Below are 15,060 nucleotides of genomic sequence, written 5' to 3' on the forward strand. Positions count from 1 at the left end.
GTCTCTCAATTATTGACAGTATGTTGGAAAATGAGAAATAAATCTATGTGGTAAAATAGCTTGCAAAGCTATAACGTGGTTGCTTTCTCTTCTAAAGCCACTGAGTATCAGATACAATATGAGTAGAAATGGACATCTGTAAAATCTCTGAAGCATTTTTTGGCCAATAATTTTACACCTTCATTTTATTAAAAAAAAGGAGAAACAATTTTTTGATCTTTGTTCTGATATCATGTGACATATGAAAGTGAATTAAAATAATCTGTCTTATAATAATTATCATACAGGTTATGCAAATTCCTTGTAAGTGTAGAAATTTAATCCTCAACTTTCTCATATTTAAAAATGGCTTTAAACAATATCTCTCACTGGGTTATTCTAAAGACTAAATGAGAGGCCGGGCATGGTGGCTCACGCCTGTAATCCCAGCACTTTGGGAGGCTGAGGTGGGCAGATCATGAGGTCAGGAGTTTGAGACCAGCCTGGCCAACATAGTGAAACCCTGTCTCTACTAAAAACACAAAAAGTAGCCGGGCATGGTGGCGTGTGCCTATAGTCCCAGCTACTCGGGAGACTGAGACAGGAGAACTGTTGGAACCCGGGAGACGGAGGTTGCGGTGAGCCGAGATCACGCCATTGCACTCCAGCCTGGGCAACAGAGCGAGACTCCCGTCTCGGAAAAAAAAAAAAAAAGGACTAAATGAGAAAAAAACCATATGAAAGCACATAGCACAATGCTTATAAACAGACAATGTCAAAAAATGTCAAGCTTCTTTTCCTTTGTTATCATCTTATGCGAATTCTTTAATGCTAATTGTTTTGTTAATGTTGTAAGCTATTGAAAATAATCAATATTAGAAAATAAGCAGTCAAAACTTTCCCTCTAAAACATCCTTAATTTAGGCAAGTAGAATTTTATATTCTGGTAACTATAAGCCGGTGTATGACTGGCTTCTGTGTTCAGACTTAGACTACATAGAATTAAAATTAAAATGTCAGTTTAAAACTTTTTAACGCACAGTGATGTCTGTTTATCAGTGTAGATAACACAGAGGTAAGAGTTTTATTTTACATATTTTTTAAAGGTAGTTTTTGGGTTATTTTTGCTAACATAAAGATTGTTGCAATTTATCTATCACTCAATGTAAACACAAACAAATGGCCGGGGGCAGGGGCTCACACCTGTAATCCCAGCACTTTGGGAGGCCGAGGTGGGTGGATCACCTGAGGTCGGGAGTTCAAGACCAGCCAGACCAACATGGAGAAACCCTGCCTCTACTAAAAATACAAAATTAGCCAGGCATGGTGGCGCATGCCTGTAATCTCAGCTATTTGGGAGGCTGACGGAGAAGAATTGCTTGAATCCAGGAGCTGGAGGTTGCAGTGAGCTGAGATCATGCCACTGAACTCCAGCCTGGGCAACAAGAGCGAAACTCCATCTCAAAAAAAACAAAAAACAAAAAACAACAACAAAACAAAACAAACAAAAAACAAAACCCACAAACAAATTAGATGTGTCCCAGAAAAATTTATCTCATTACAACAGGGACAAGTTTTCTCAAGGCTTTTATGAGACATTAATAACCTTTAAAAATTATTTTTAACTAAAGCAAGTAGATAAATATTGTATACATCAGCAAAAAAACTCCACATCAGAACTCTTACCTTTTGTTTTCATAGCTACATACTCATTTAAAATTGTTGTCAAGTTTTTTCCAAATAAGGACTGAAATGAAAAAGATCAAATGTTACCAAAATTGTATACTACTACCAATAATTTCTCACAAGAAAAGATTCTACCATTCAACTTAATAAAAGATATGACTGCAAAGTGGCTGATGAGGAAAGGGTAAAGAAGCAGGTAATCGAAAATGAAAATAGCCACTGAAATTAGGGTTTGCATCCAAGCTTCTAAAGAATCTTGCCTGTTTGACTAGGACATTATAGCTACTTGGGTATCACTGCTTCTAGACCCTCTCAGCAGACAGCTATATATACATGTATAAATGAATATATACAAGCATTTGTATCATCTAGCTGTGTATATATATATATATTAAAATAACCACAGTGTCATACTAATATCTCAGACTATAACCCAACACCACTGGTTTCATTATTATGCTTATTTATATCTTCTTCCTCACACAGTGAGGAATCTGGCTCCCACTATCTACAATTTGTTATTTGTTCAGAATTGTTAATTTAGAATTAGAAGGATTTATTTAATATTCATCCATGTTATTGTGTGAATCAATAGCATGTTGCTTTTTATTGCTGAGTAGTAGTATTGCTTTGTTATGAACACATCAGAGTTTGTCACTTTTTGAAAGACATCTTGGTTGTCACCAGTTTTTATATATTTTTTTTTATATTTTAGAGACAGGGTCTTGCTCTGTCACACAGGCTGGAGTACAGTGGCTGCTCATAGCTCATTATAGCCTTGAACTCCTGGCTTCAAGCCATGTTCCTGCCTCTGCCTCCCACAGTGCTGGAATTAAAGGTGTGATCCATCACGCCTGGTCTGTTTTCAGTTTTTGTTTTTTTTTAGATGGAGTCTTGCTCTGTTGCCCAGGCTGGAGTAAAGTGGCACAATCTTGGCTCACCAAAACCTCTGTCTCCTGGGTTCAAGCGATTCTCCTGCCTCAGCCTCCCGAGTACCTGGGACTACAGGCGAGCGCAATCATGCCCAGCTAATTTTTGTATTTTTAGTAGAGACGAGGTTTCACTATGTTGGCCAGGATGGTCTTGAACTCTTGACCTCGCTATCCGCTCGCCTTGGCCTCCCAAAGTGCTGGGATTACAGGTGTGAGCCACTGCACTAGGCCTATTTTCAGTTTTTAGCCACTATACGCAAACACCAGCGTCTATAAGCAAACACCAGTGTCTAGGTTTTTGTGTGAGCACAAGTTTTCCAATTGATTTGGGTAATGTCAGTGTTGGTTCACATGGGGAGTATATGCTTAATCATATAAGCAAATGTCAAACTGTTTTCAAAAGCAACTCTATGACTTTTAATTCTTACCAGTAACAAACAAGAGTTCCTGCTGCTCTGCATATTTGTGGTCAAGGACTTGCCAGTTTTTAAACCTGTTTTCTTATTTTAGCCATTCTAATAGGTATTAGTATCTCACTGGGGCATTAATTTGCATTTTCCTAATGACTAATGATATGGAAGATCTTTTCATATGCTTATTGCCATCTGTATGTTTTCTTTGGTAAAGTATCTTCAGATCTCTTATCTACTTAAAAAATGGTTTGGTTTTTGTTGTTAAGTTTTAAGAATTCTATACATATGTTCTGGGTATAAACCCTTTATCAGACATGTAAGATACAAATATTTTCACCCAGCCCTTTTTTTTGGGACAGGGTTTTACTCTGTCACCCAGGCTGAAGTGCAGCCGTGCAGTTGTGGCTCACAGCAACCTTGACCTCCTGGGCTCATGTGATCCTCCAGCCTCATCCTCCCAAGCAGCTGGGACTAAGTGCACCACTACACCTGGCTAATTTTTAAAAATTGTTTTCTAGGATGAGGTCTCACTATGTTGCCCAGGCTGGTACAGAACTCCTGACTTCAAGCAATCCTCTTGCCTGGGCCTCCCAAAGTGCTGGGATTACAGGCATGAGCCATTGTGTCTGGCCCAGCCTATTTCTTTTAACATGCCTCTTGTAGAGCAAGTTTTTAATTTTTTATAAAGTTGAATTTGCCTAATTTTTGCCTTTATAGCCCATGCTTTTGGTGTCATATATAAAACTCACTGTCAAATCCAACTTCGCATGATTTTTTTCTTATGTTTTCATTTAGAAGTCTTACGGTCCTGTGTTTTACATTCTGATCCATTTTGGTTAATTTTTGCATAAGGTATGAGGTATTTGTAGAGGTTCTTTTTCTACATATGGATGTCCGAGTGTTCCAGCAACATTTGTTGATAAGACCATCCTTTCTGCAATGAATTGCCTTTAAGCCTTTATCAAAATCAGATGTGTGGGTCTCTATATGGACTTTGTATTTGGTTCCACATGCCTAAACTATCAAAAATGCCCCTTAATCTTGATTATCACAGTTTTTTAGTAAGTCTTGAAATCTGGTAATGTGAGTCCTCCAAGTTGTTCTTTTTCAGAAACTGTTTAGGCCATTCTAGTTTCTTTTCCATTTAAAACTTAGAATTCAGCTTCATGTTATCTATAAAAATGCTTGCAGGCATTTTGACTGTGAAAAATCTATAATTAAATTGGGAGGAAATAACACCTTAACAATACTGAGTCTCTCAATCTGTGCATACAATACAATTCTCCTTTTATTCAGGCCTTAGATCTCAGGCAATTTTGAGCATTTGGATTTCACACATGTTTTGTTAGATTATCTCTAAGCATTTTGTTTGTTTGTTGCTATTATAAATGGGTATTTTCAAAAAACCTTCAAATTCCAGTTGTTCATTGCAGGCATACAGAATACAATGGATTTGTGTATATTCTATTCTATGACCCTGCTTAACTTTAGTTTTGCATCATTTTCAGTTTCCTAAGCAGACATTCATGTTATCTGTGATAGTCTTTAAGGAGCCATGTTTAAAATAAAATGACAAACACCATGTGAAATGATGTAGTTCTGGAAGGTATCCACTATGTACCAAATGATGGTTTGTTGGTCTAGTGATATTTAGCAAAAAAGAGATATATCAAAATATATGTTTTATATTTGTCTGAAAGGAGCAGCCAGATACAGGTCAGGAAAGAAAAAAAAAAAGGCTTGGAGACAGCAGCAGCAAAACTAATCAGAAACGAGGGTGTCATTCTGAAACTAATTCTCTGTAATTCATTTAATAGTTTTGGCATAAATTTGTAAAAAGAAAAGCTGGTCTTCTTTGGGTCTTACCAGTCATGCATGAATATAAACCACCGAATTTCTGCCAATTTCAATTTTTTTTTCTGATAAGCTGATTTTATGACTATGTTTTTAGTTTCTTGTGTTGATGAAATATTTCCCTTAAGGAACAAATAACTCACCAGTAAGCAGGCTGGAATAAACCCTTCATCTGTACAATGTTCTGCATATTCTTTTAAATCTGAACTTTCCAAAATAAAAGTCTGGCAGGTAGAAATGAGGTTTTCTTGCTGTAAGTAACCTAAATAAAAAATAAAAGTTTAGGTACTTATATTAAATTCTGTACTTTTGGTTAAAACTGCTATTGAAAATGCTATAGCATGTACTGATATCACAATTGAAACCTTAGGTGGAATGCTCTAGTGTTTGGCAGCCTTGAACAGAAACACCAGGTTGTGCTGCAATACAAAGTATAATTCATAGAACAGGTGGCCCTTTCACAGGAAACAATTCTAGCTAAACTAGTAAAATAAAGTGTTTAACAAAGTATAATTATTTCACAGTACTTACAGGAGAACCAATAAATTAATGATAAATAACTATGTTCCTCTACTGCATAACTTCCATAAAGACCAGGTCAGTTGATGGTATAAATTCACTTACTGGGTTATTAGAAAACTATGTTCTCACAACACTGCTATGTATTTGTATACTTCATTTATTTGCCAAACGATTTATAAAAAGAATGAACAGAAGACCTACTCTGCATGAAAGTTGAGACAGGAACTCCCCTAATTCTTAATTTATGCCCTTTGGGAATCAAAGCATTACCAATCCCAACAAGAACATTAACCTTAACTAGTGAAAGAAGGCTAAGGCAGAGTGGGTCAACTGCCTGGCTGAACTAAAGCATGCCGCAGTGCACACACAGACCCCCTTGGCAAACAATGGGATATTTATTTACTCCCAGTAGTTAAGGAAATCATCATCCAATCATAGAGCATCAACTCTTCACAGAATATAGACTGCATAAAATTAGTTCAGCAAACTCACTAGACAAACAGCAACAGCTAAGACAACAACATAGAAGAAAAGTCTAATTCCAAGAGTTGTCGCATTATATTATTTAAAACATCCAATTTTTCACAAAATATTATGAGATATACAGAGAAATAAGAAAGTATGGATCGTACAGAGTCAAAAAACCAAAAGTCTGCCCAGGAAAATCCAGACATTAGACTTGAGACTTTAAATGAGCTATTTTTAAATAAGTTGGAAAAACTAAAGGAATCCAAGTCTAGAAAATCGTAAGAATAATTTCTCACAACATAGAAAATATGAATAAAGAAATACAGTAGATAAGAGCAGGAGACAAACTCCCAAGCAGACAGGGGTAGGGTACCCAGTGAAACCCATCAACCTTCAAGCCAAAGACAGTCTGAAGCCTGAAAACTGGACTGCCAGTTCTGTGTAGAGTCCATGACCGGAGTGAGAACTTCCTGGATGTCTTTTAGCCAATCAAATGGTGTTTTTTCCAGATTCACCCATGGATCAATTAGCCTGCACCCTGAGCCCATAAAAACCTCCATTCTGAACCCATAAAATCCTCAGACTCAACCACACATGGGGACTACCTGCCTTTGGAATCCCCTCTCACATGGAGGTCTACTCATGTCAGGTCCCCTCTCGTGTTGAGAGCTGTTTTGTTGCTCAAGAAAACCTTCTTCCACCTTGCTCACTCACCAGTGTCCACATAACCTCATTCTTCTTAAATGCAGGACAAGATCTCAGAACCTGCTGAATGGTGGGTGTGAAAGGAACTCTAACATTGTAGCCCTTCAGCCCTCCGCTGGCACTGGGCAGCTACCTGACAGGAAGCAGCAGTGGGGCTGGGCCAGCCCAGGAACCGCAGACTGAAGCAGGGTAGGTGGACGGAACGAGCTGTAACACAAACAAGCTGAAACATGCGCTCCCCTGCCACCTCCGTTTGCCATGCTGTGGGCAGTGGGAAGGAGACAGAGCTGTAACAGTCCTTGGGGGCTCAGACCTCAGGACTCCCTGGGCAACAGCTGGGGCTCTGTGGTTGCTGGTATCTCCAAGTTCTTGGGCGCTGCTGTGTCACCCTCACCCAGACACTGGCTCCCAAGGTGGAAGACAATCATGGCACAACTGGACCAGTTGCGGGGCTGAATGCAGAGCTGCAGTCGGTATGGAATCCGGGCCAGAAGCAGTCTGCTGGGTCGAGTGGGCAGAGAGGGCCCAGCAGTGAGCCTAGAGGCGAGTGAGGCCCAGGTAGGTGTGCCACAGGCCACAGAGATGCTGGACAGCATAGCAGCACTGAACGAATCCTGCGTCATTTCTGGAGGCTTGTCTGGGATCTGTGGAAGGGTAAGAGTGGACCTCTTACACTTTCATTTCTGAGGCTTCTTGCCTTCACATTTTTTTTCCAAAAACGGACGAAGCACTGGGCTTCTGTCAGCCAGTTAAGAGTGAATGCTAAGTTGAGCCTCTCCTTTGCAGTTAAGGCACAGCCGCAAAGGAAAGGCTTGCTGGGGAAGACTTTGTCAAGCCTCTGCCATCACCGTCGGGTACTGGGAATGTTGGCTTTGTTTCAACCCAGTCTCCCTTCACAGAGGTCTAGCCAATGCATAGGATCGGAATAAGGTCCTCGGGCAACTGAAGGCACCTGGCTGAGGCTACACCTCCGTGTTACCTGAAGGCTCCTGGACTGGCCCCAATCCCCAACAGCCCGTTCGGGTGTCAGTCAAGACCTCCAGTCTTTCCTATAGCATTTTCTTTCTCTCTTTCCTGGCTCCTATCTCTTCTTCATATGCAACGTTAAGGGTGTTGTTGCAAACCACAGTGATAATATTACTGAGTGGAATGAGCATTTTGCTTAGTCATCAGCAGTGCAATTTAGAACAATTTGGTTTTTGTCTGTTCTTAGAAGCAAGAAGGATGTAATGATTGAGTTTTCTTTCCCCTGTTGAAGGAACCCATTTGCATCGGGCAAGAGGCTATTTCCCTCAGGCAACTTCCCTTCCCTGCATTTAAGTTGTTTTTTCCCCAACAACCATGTCAGGAGTCAACACAGTCCTATAACTACAGGGAGCTTTGCTACACAAGAGACTGATTTTTTCCCTCTTGGGAGGCAACTTATCAGACCAGGCCTCCCCTCCTTTCTTAGTATGACTGAGAGGGATGTCTCAGGAAAGCCTTTAACTTGATATTTTTCCCAACCCCTTAGTTATAGTTGAGGTGACCTTTTGTTTACCCATGCCTTTTAAATCATGCCTGAAAGCCCAACTCCTCTGCTAGGCAGGGCTATTTTAGCTGGTATGGGACCCATCATCCTTATGGCTCCAGGACAGACTCTGTCTCACCCTAGTGCAGACCAATATTAATTAACCCAGAAGTCTGGGCAACTCAAAGGAAAATTGGTGCAGCCACAACTGCCATACTGGTCTGGGTCCACCTTAAGGATCCCACCTCCTTCTCTAACCAGAGACGATATCCCCTAAAACCAGAAGTTAGGAAAGGGCTAGAAGCCATCACTGATAACTCAAGGATGCAGGTCTTCCTTAAACCCTGCAACAGCCCTTGTAATACTCTGATATTGGATGTACAAAAACCCAACAAAGGAAGGAGACTGGTCCAAGACCTCTGCCTCATTAATGAGGCTGTGGTTCCAATCCATATGGTGGTTCCCAATCCCTATACCCTACTAACTCAAATGCTTGAGGGAACTAAATGGTTCACAGTCCTGAACCTAAAGGACATCTTTTTCTGCATACCATTACATCCCAACTGCCAGTACTTGTTTGCATTCAAGGATCCATCCAACCAGACCACACAGCTAACCTGGGTGGTGTTACCACGGGGATTCTAAGACAGCCCCCAGCTGTTTGGGCAGTTCCTTTATCCTCAGGTGAAAGTTTTACAATATGTAGATGACATTCTCCTTTGCGTTCCAACTGAGGAAGTCTCAGGAGGACAGTAAGGCTTGTCTTAATTTTCTGGCTAACAGAGGATATAAGGTCTCAAAATCTAAGGCTCAGCTCTGTCAGACTTCAGTGAAGTACCTAGGTCTAGTCTTGTCAGAGGGGACCAGGGAACTAGGTGAAGAAACGATTAAGTCCATCTCCTCTTCTCCTCTCCCCAAAACCCTCAAGCAACTGAGAGGATTCTTGGGGATTACAGGACTATGGATACCTGGGTATGGTGAAATAGTTTGTCCCTTATATCACATAATAAAGGAGACTCAGGCAACTAAGACGCACTCCCTAATTTGGGAACCAGAGGCTAAAAGGACCTTTGACCAACTGAAACAAGCCTTGCTTGAGGCACCAGCCCTTAGTCTTCCCATAGGGAAGACATTCAATCTTTATGTACCAGAAAGGAAAGGAATGGCCCAGGGAGTTCCAACTCAGGCCCAAGGTCCAGCCTAGAAACCTGTAGGTTACCTAAGCAAGGAGCTTAATTTGGTAGCTAAAGGATGGCCAGCCTGCCTCCGGGCAATCACAGCAGTAACCTTGTCAGTACCAGAGACCACTAAGGTAACCATGGGGTATAACGTAACCATTTATACCCCACATAACGTGGCAGGACTGCTGTCTTCTAAAGGGAGGCTCTGGGTAGTGAACAACCGTCTCCTCAAATATTAAGCTGCGCTATTAGAGAGATCTGCATTTAAGAATCTGTCCCTCCCTAAACCCAGCAACTTTCCTCCCAGAGAAAGCTGGGGAACTTGAACATGACTGTGAACAGATAGTAGTGCAAATCTATGCGGGCAGAGAGGACCTCAAAGAAACCTCCTTAGAGAACCCAGACTGGACTCTCTTTACAGATGCAAGTTCTTTTGTGGAATAAGGCATCCATAAAGCAGGGTATGCAATAGTCACCTTAAATGATATTATTGATAGCATGCCTCTCTCCTCAGGCACAAGTGATCAACTAGCTGAGGTAACTGCCCTCACAAGGGTGCTTGAATTAAGCAAAGGGAAAGCAGTTAACATTTATACTGATTCTAAGTATACTTTCCTAGTCCTCTCTGCCCATGCCACTATCTGGAAAGAAAGGGACTTCCTCACAGCTAATAGGTCTCTCATACTACCAGGAAATTAAGAGATCATTATCCTCAGTTTTCCTTCCATGGGAAGTGGCAATATTACATTGTAAAGGCCACCAAAAGCCAACAGATGAAATAGCTGAGGGAACTAAGTTGGCAGACCAAGCAGCTAAATCGGCAGCAAGAGGGCCCCAGGTTTCTGATCCACTTGAGGCCCCTCTGATCTGGGAGGGCTCCAAGAGAAATAAAACCTCAATATTCTCCTGTGGAAATAGAATGGGCCACCTCTCAGGGACACACCTTTCAGCCCTCTGGATGGCTACAATCAGAGGACAGCAAACTTTATCCACCAGCTACCAGCCAGGTAGTTCTTAAAAGTTCTTAAAATCCTTCAGCAAGCCCTCCACCTAGGTAAGCATAAAACCTATCAACTGGCCCACATGTGGTTTTCAGGTAAAAATCTGCTAAAAATGCTCAAACAGGTCACTAATGCTTGTGAGACTTGCCTTAGAAATAATCCCCTCAAGCAACATTTTCTCCCTTCCGGAACCCAAATAATGGGAGGTTACCCAGGGGAAGACTGGCAGATAGATTTCACCCCTATGCAGAAGACAAGAGGCATCCAATATCTTCTAGTGTGGGTAGATATCTTCACTAACTGGGTAGAAACATTTCCATGTTGGACACAGAAAGCCTCTGAGGTGATAAAAGTACTAATTAATGATGTAATTCCTCGTTTTGGACTTCCTAAACACCTCCAGAGTGATAACGGCCCTTCCTTCAAGGAGGCTGTCACCCAGGGGGTCTCAAAGGCAGTAGGCATACAATACTATCTTCATTGTGCTTGGAGACCACAATCTCCAGGAAAGGGAGAAAAGACAGATATTATCAAAAGGTACCACAGAAAACTGTCTTGAGAGACTCATCTGCCCTGTATTACTTTTCTTCCCATATCCCTACTACATGTCAGAAACACCCCTTCGAAGCTGGGTTTAAATCCCTTTGAAATGATGTACAGACGACCTTTTCTCACCAATGATTTCTTGCTAGACCAAGAAACCTCTGATGAGATTACATGTATACCATCTTTGGCCCATTTCCAATAGGAACTGAAACAACTGTCAGAGGCCCAATTCTGTGAACTAGGGCCATCTCTATTCAACCCAGGGGACATAGTACTGGGTAAAGGCACTTCCTACCCTCTCTCCCTCTCTAGGTCAGCACTGGGAGTGACCTTATACCATACTTCTTTCTACTCCTATGGCAGTAAATGTCACTGGAAAATATTCTTAGATTCATTATACTCGAGTAAAGGCCTGGGAAAACTGATGGAATTACCTCTATTGACCTGGAACAGTACCTGAAGTACCAGTGTGAAAAAATCAGAGACCTCAAGCTAAATGACAAAAGGTTAAGTGTCATTAACCTACCATGGACATCCTCTTTATAGTCTCTCCTAGGCTTGCTCTTCTCACCCTTGTTCTGTTCCTCACAAGGCATCTTTGCCAAGGACTCCTTAATCCCGAACCCCCAAGGGATTATATACTCCCCTAAACAGTTATTTTTCTTCTAAAGTTTAACTGCCCCCATACAAGATTTAATTTCTTTCACCAGGGTGAAACAGCTCTAGCCATAACATTGTTTCAGCATGTTTTAGTCTATTTTGCTCCTTATTTCTGTTATCTTTGGGACTACATTTTTCCCTTCTAGCTCCTCTTTGCATAATACACATATTTGGTCCATGTATATTTAACCTCCTTATAAAATTTGTTTCTTCTCAATTACAGATCATTAAACTCCATATGGTCATGCAAATAGAGCCTCAGACGATGGCTCCCTTTTACTGGGAACTCTTAGGCCTCTGAGAGAGATCAGACTGCTGCTTTTGCAAAACAGCACCCCATCAGCAGAAAGCAGCAATTGTGGTCATTGTCCTTATCCTAATGGCAGTTAGACGTACGTCTTCAGAGGGAGGATTGATAGCAGCAAGAGACAAATTTCCAGGCAGACAGGGGTGGGTCCATGGTGAAACCCAACATTCAAGTCAAAGACAGCCTGAAGCCTGAAAACTGGATGCCAGTTCCGGGCAGAGTCCACAACTAGAATGAAAACTTCCTCGATGCCTAAGGCCAGTCCAGTGATGCTTTTTCCAGGCCCGCCCATGCACTCCCACATTCTGAGCCCATAAAAACCCCAGACTCAGCCACACGTGGGGGCTACCTACCTTTGGGCCCCCTATCACACAGAGGGTTATCCACTTTGGGTCCCCTCTCATGTTGAGAGCTGTTCTGTTGCTCAATAAAAATCCTTTTCTACCTTGCTCAGTCTCTCATGTCTGTGTAACCTCATTCTTCTCAGATGCCAGACAAGACCCTGGAACCTGCCGAACCTGCGGAACCTGCTGGTGGGAAAGGGGCTGTAACATTGTAGCCCTCCTGCCTTCTGCCAGGAGCGGACAGCTGCCCCGCATGACAGGAAGCAGTGGCAGGGCCAAGCCAGGAGCCGCAAGCCAGAGTGGGGCAGTGGGCCTGAACGAGCTGTAACACAAACGAGCTGAAACACATCCCCCTATCATTCGCTGCCTTGCGGATGGCACGAAGGAGACAGAGTTGTAACAGTCCTTTGATCTGAGGAATGGAAACAAACCCAGAATGATGAAAAGTGAACAGTCTCAGAGACCTAAGGGACACCATCAACTGTACCAACATAAGCATAATGGAAATCCTAGAACGATAGAAATGCCAGAAAGAGTATTTGAAGAAATAATGTCCAAAAACGTGCAAATTTGAGAAAAAACTTAATCTACACGTGAAGGTAGCTCAACAGTCTCTAAGTAGGATAAACTAAGAGATCCATACCTAGACAGACCATAATCAAACTGAAAATACAAAGACAAACAAAATCGTGAAAGCAGTGAGAAACAACTCATCACATACAAGGGTTTCTAAGTAAGACTGACATCTGATTTCTCACCAGAAACCAGAAGTAGTGAGATGATATTCAAAGACCTGATGTTTACTTTGATTGTTGAAGAAAAAAGATAAAAAACTGATAGCAAAAAAAGGTCAACCAAGAATTTTATTTTCTTTTTGAGACAGGGTTTCACTCTGTTGCCCAGGCTGAAGAGCAGTGGCACCATTATAGCTCACTGTAGCTTTGAATGCTGGGGCTCAAGCGATCCTCCCACCTCAGTCTCCCAGGTAGCTGGGATGACAGGAACTCACAACTATGCCTGGCTAATTAAAAGAAAAAATGTTTAATAGAGATGGTGTCTCACTATATGTTGCCTAGGTAGGTCTTGAACTCCTATCCTCAAGCGATCCTCCCACCTTGGCCCCCACAAAGTGCTGGGATTACAGGAGTAAGCCACCACACCCAGCCTCAAGGAAGAATTCTATATCTAGCAAGACTCCAAACTAAAACTTTAAAAATTATATGTTATCAGATAAACAACTAAGAGAATTAGTTGCTAGCAGATTTTCCCTGTAAGAAATACTAATGGGGGACTCCTTCAGGCTAAAATGAGATGATACTGGAGAGTAACTTGATAACAACATAATATAAGGCAGTATAGGCTAGGTGCAGTGGCTCATGCCTATAATCCCAGCACTTTGAGAGGTTCAGGCGGGTGGATCACTTGAGGCCAGGAGTTTGAGACCAACCTGGCCAACATAGCAAAACCCCATCTCTACTAAAAATACAAAAAAATTACCTAGGTGTGGTGGGACTCGCCTGTAATCTCAGCTACTTGGGAAGCTGAGGCATGAGAATCTATTGAACTGGGGAGGCAGAGGCTGCAGTGAGGCGAGATCATGCCACTGGGGAGGCAGAGGCTGCAGTGAGGTGAGATCATGCCAAGGCATTCCAGCCTGGGCGACAGAGCGAGACCCTGTCTCAAAAATAAATAAATAAATAAAAATAAAACAGTATAAGTGTTTGTTGTATGTAACCTTTCTTCCCCAACTCTGCTTAAAAAGATATCTGCACACAACAATATGGGCATATAATGTATGAAGGTGTAATTTACCTGACCTTAAAAACATGATCCAACTATATGCTGTTGTCACAGGATACTTAGGGTGTCACTTTTCCAGTTCAAAACCTCTGTGGCTGGTGGTGCCTTTGCCTGAGTTTTGCTAGGGCCTGCTGGGCTTGTTCCGCCCACTTGGCCAAGCAGGCTGTGTTTGGCTCATGCTACTGGGCCTAATCCCATGCCTGCTGGTGGTGAGCCAGGCATGAAGCAGTGAGGGGTGTATGAGCGAGCACGGGGTCCAGCCACTGAGCATAGCCAAGCATGCTGGATGCAGTGGGGCGGGCATATCCAGGCACTGGCTCCCTGTGAGGTTGTATCTGGATCAGACATACCACAGTGGCTTCCACTGTGGGTACTGGGGAACGCAGTGGCACCCTGAAGCTTGGAGACATCAAGAATCCCAGAGCCCCAAAGAGGGTGTCACAACCCTGGTTTGGGGAGCTCTTAGGTCTGGGATCCCCAAAGGGCCTCAGCTCTTCTTTCCTTCTCATTGTCTGCAATGTGGTGAGCAAGGGGGCATGTTTCAGCCCTGTTTTACAGATATTTCAGTCCCGCGTTTCGGTGGGTCCCATGTTATTATCCTGTGTCCAGGAAGAATGAGGTTCACGGTCAACTGGAAGGTGAGCAAGGCGGAGAGGAGCTTCACTGAGAGACAAAACAGCCCTCAGGAGACCTGCAGTGGGTAGCTCCTTTCCGTAGGCAGGTCATCCCCATGAGTATCCAGCTCTCAGTGGAGAGGATACCCACAGTGGGAAGCTCCTTTCTGCAGTGCCTTTCTGTGCAGGCAGGTCATTCTGATGAGTGTCCAGCTCTCAACAGAGAGGAGACCCACAGTGGGTAGCTCCTTTCTGCAGGTAAGTCATCCTGATAAGCGTCCAACTCTCAGTGGAGAAGGGAGCTGCAGTGGGTAGCTCCTTTCTGCAGGCAGGTTGTCCCAACAAGTGACCAGTTCTCAGTGGAGAGGAGACCCACAGTGAGTAGCTCCTTCTCACAGCTGGTAGTCCCAACATCTCTATGAGTCTGGATGAGTCTGGGGTTTGTATGGGCCTCAAATGGGAGTAAGTATGTGCTGATGGGTCCATGGGCAGCCATGGGTGGGCGCAGAAAAAGCACTATAAATTCTCACTCCGGGCC

At 42.7% G+C, this 15,060-nt stretch overlaps 1 protein-coding gene across 2 annotated transcripts in view; it reads right to left on the bottom strand.

Moving 5' to 3' along the window:
* Positions 1 to 15,060, bottom strand: part of LOC116476897 (protein NPAT) — a 62,439-nt gene that overhangs the window by 32,024 nt on the left and 15,355 nt on the right. For both annotated transcript variants that reach the window (XM_032167306.2, XM_032167307.2), the window contains exons 2-3: positions 5,008 to 5,126; positions 1,666 to 1,726 (exon numbers count right to left, since the gene is read on the bottom strand). In XM_032167306.2, the coding sequence (XP_032023197.1) occupies positions 1,666 to 1,726; positions 5,008 to 5,126 (180 nt within the window). The remainder of the gene's footprint in view (positions 1 to 1,665; positions 1,727 to 5,007; positions 5,127 to 15,060) is intronic.

This window comes from Hylobates moloch, unplaced genomic scaffold, assembly GCF_009828535.3.
Source record: "Hylobates moloch isolate HMO894 unplaced genomic scaffold, HMol_V3 SCAFFOLD_11, whole genome shotgun sequence".
Classification (NCBI taxonomy): domain Eukaryota; kingdom Metazoa; phylum Chordata; class Mammalia; order Primates; family Hylobatidae; genus Hylobates; species Hylobates moloch.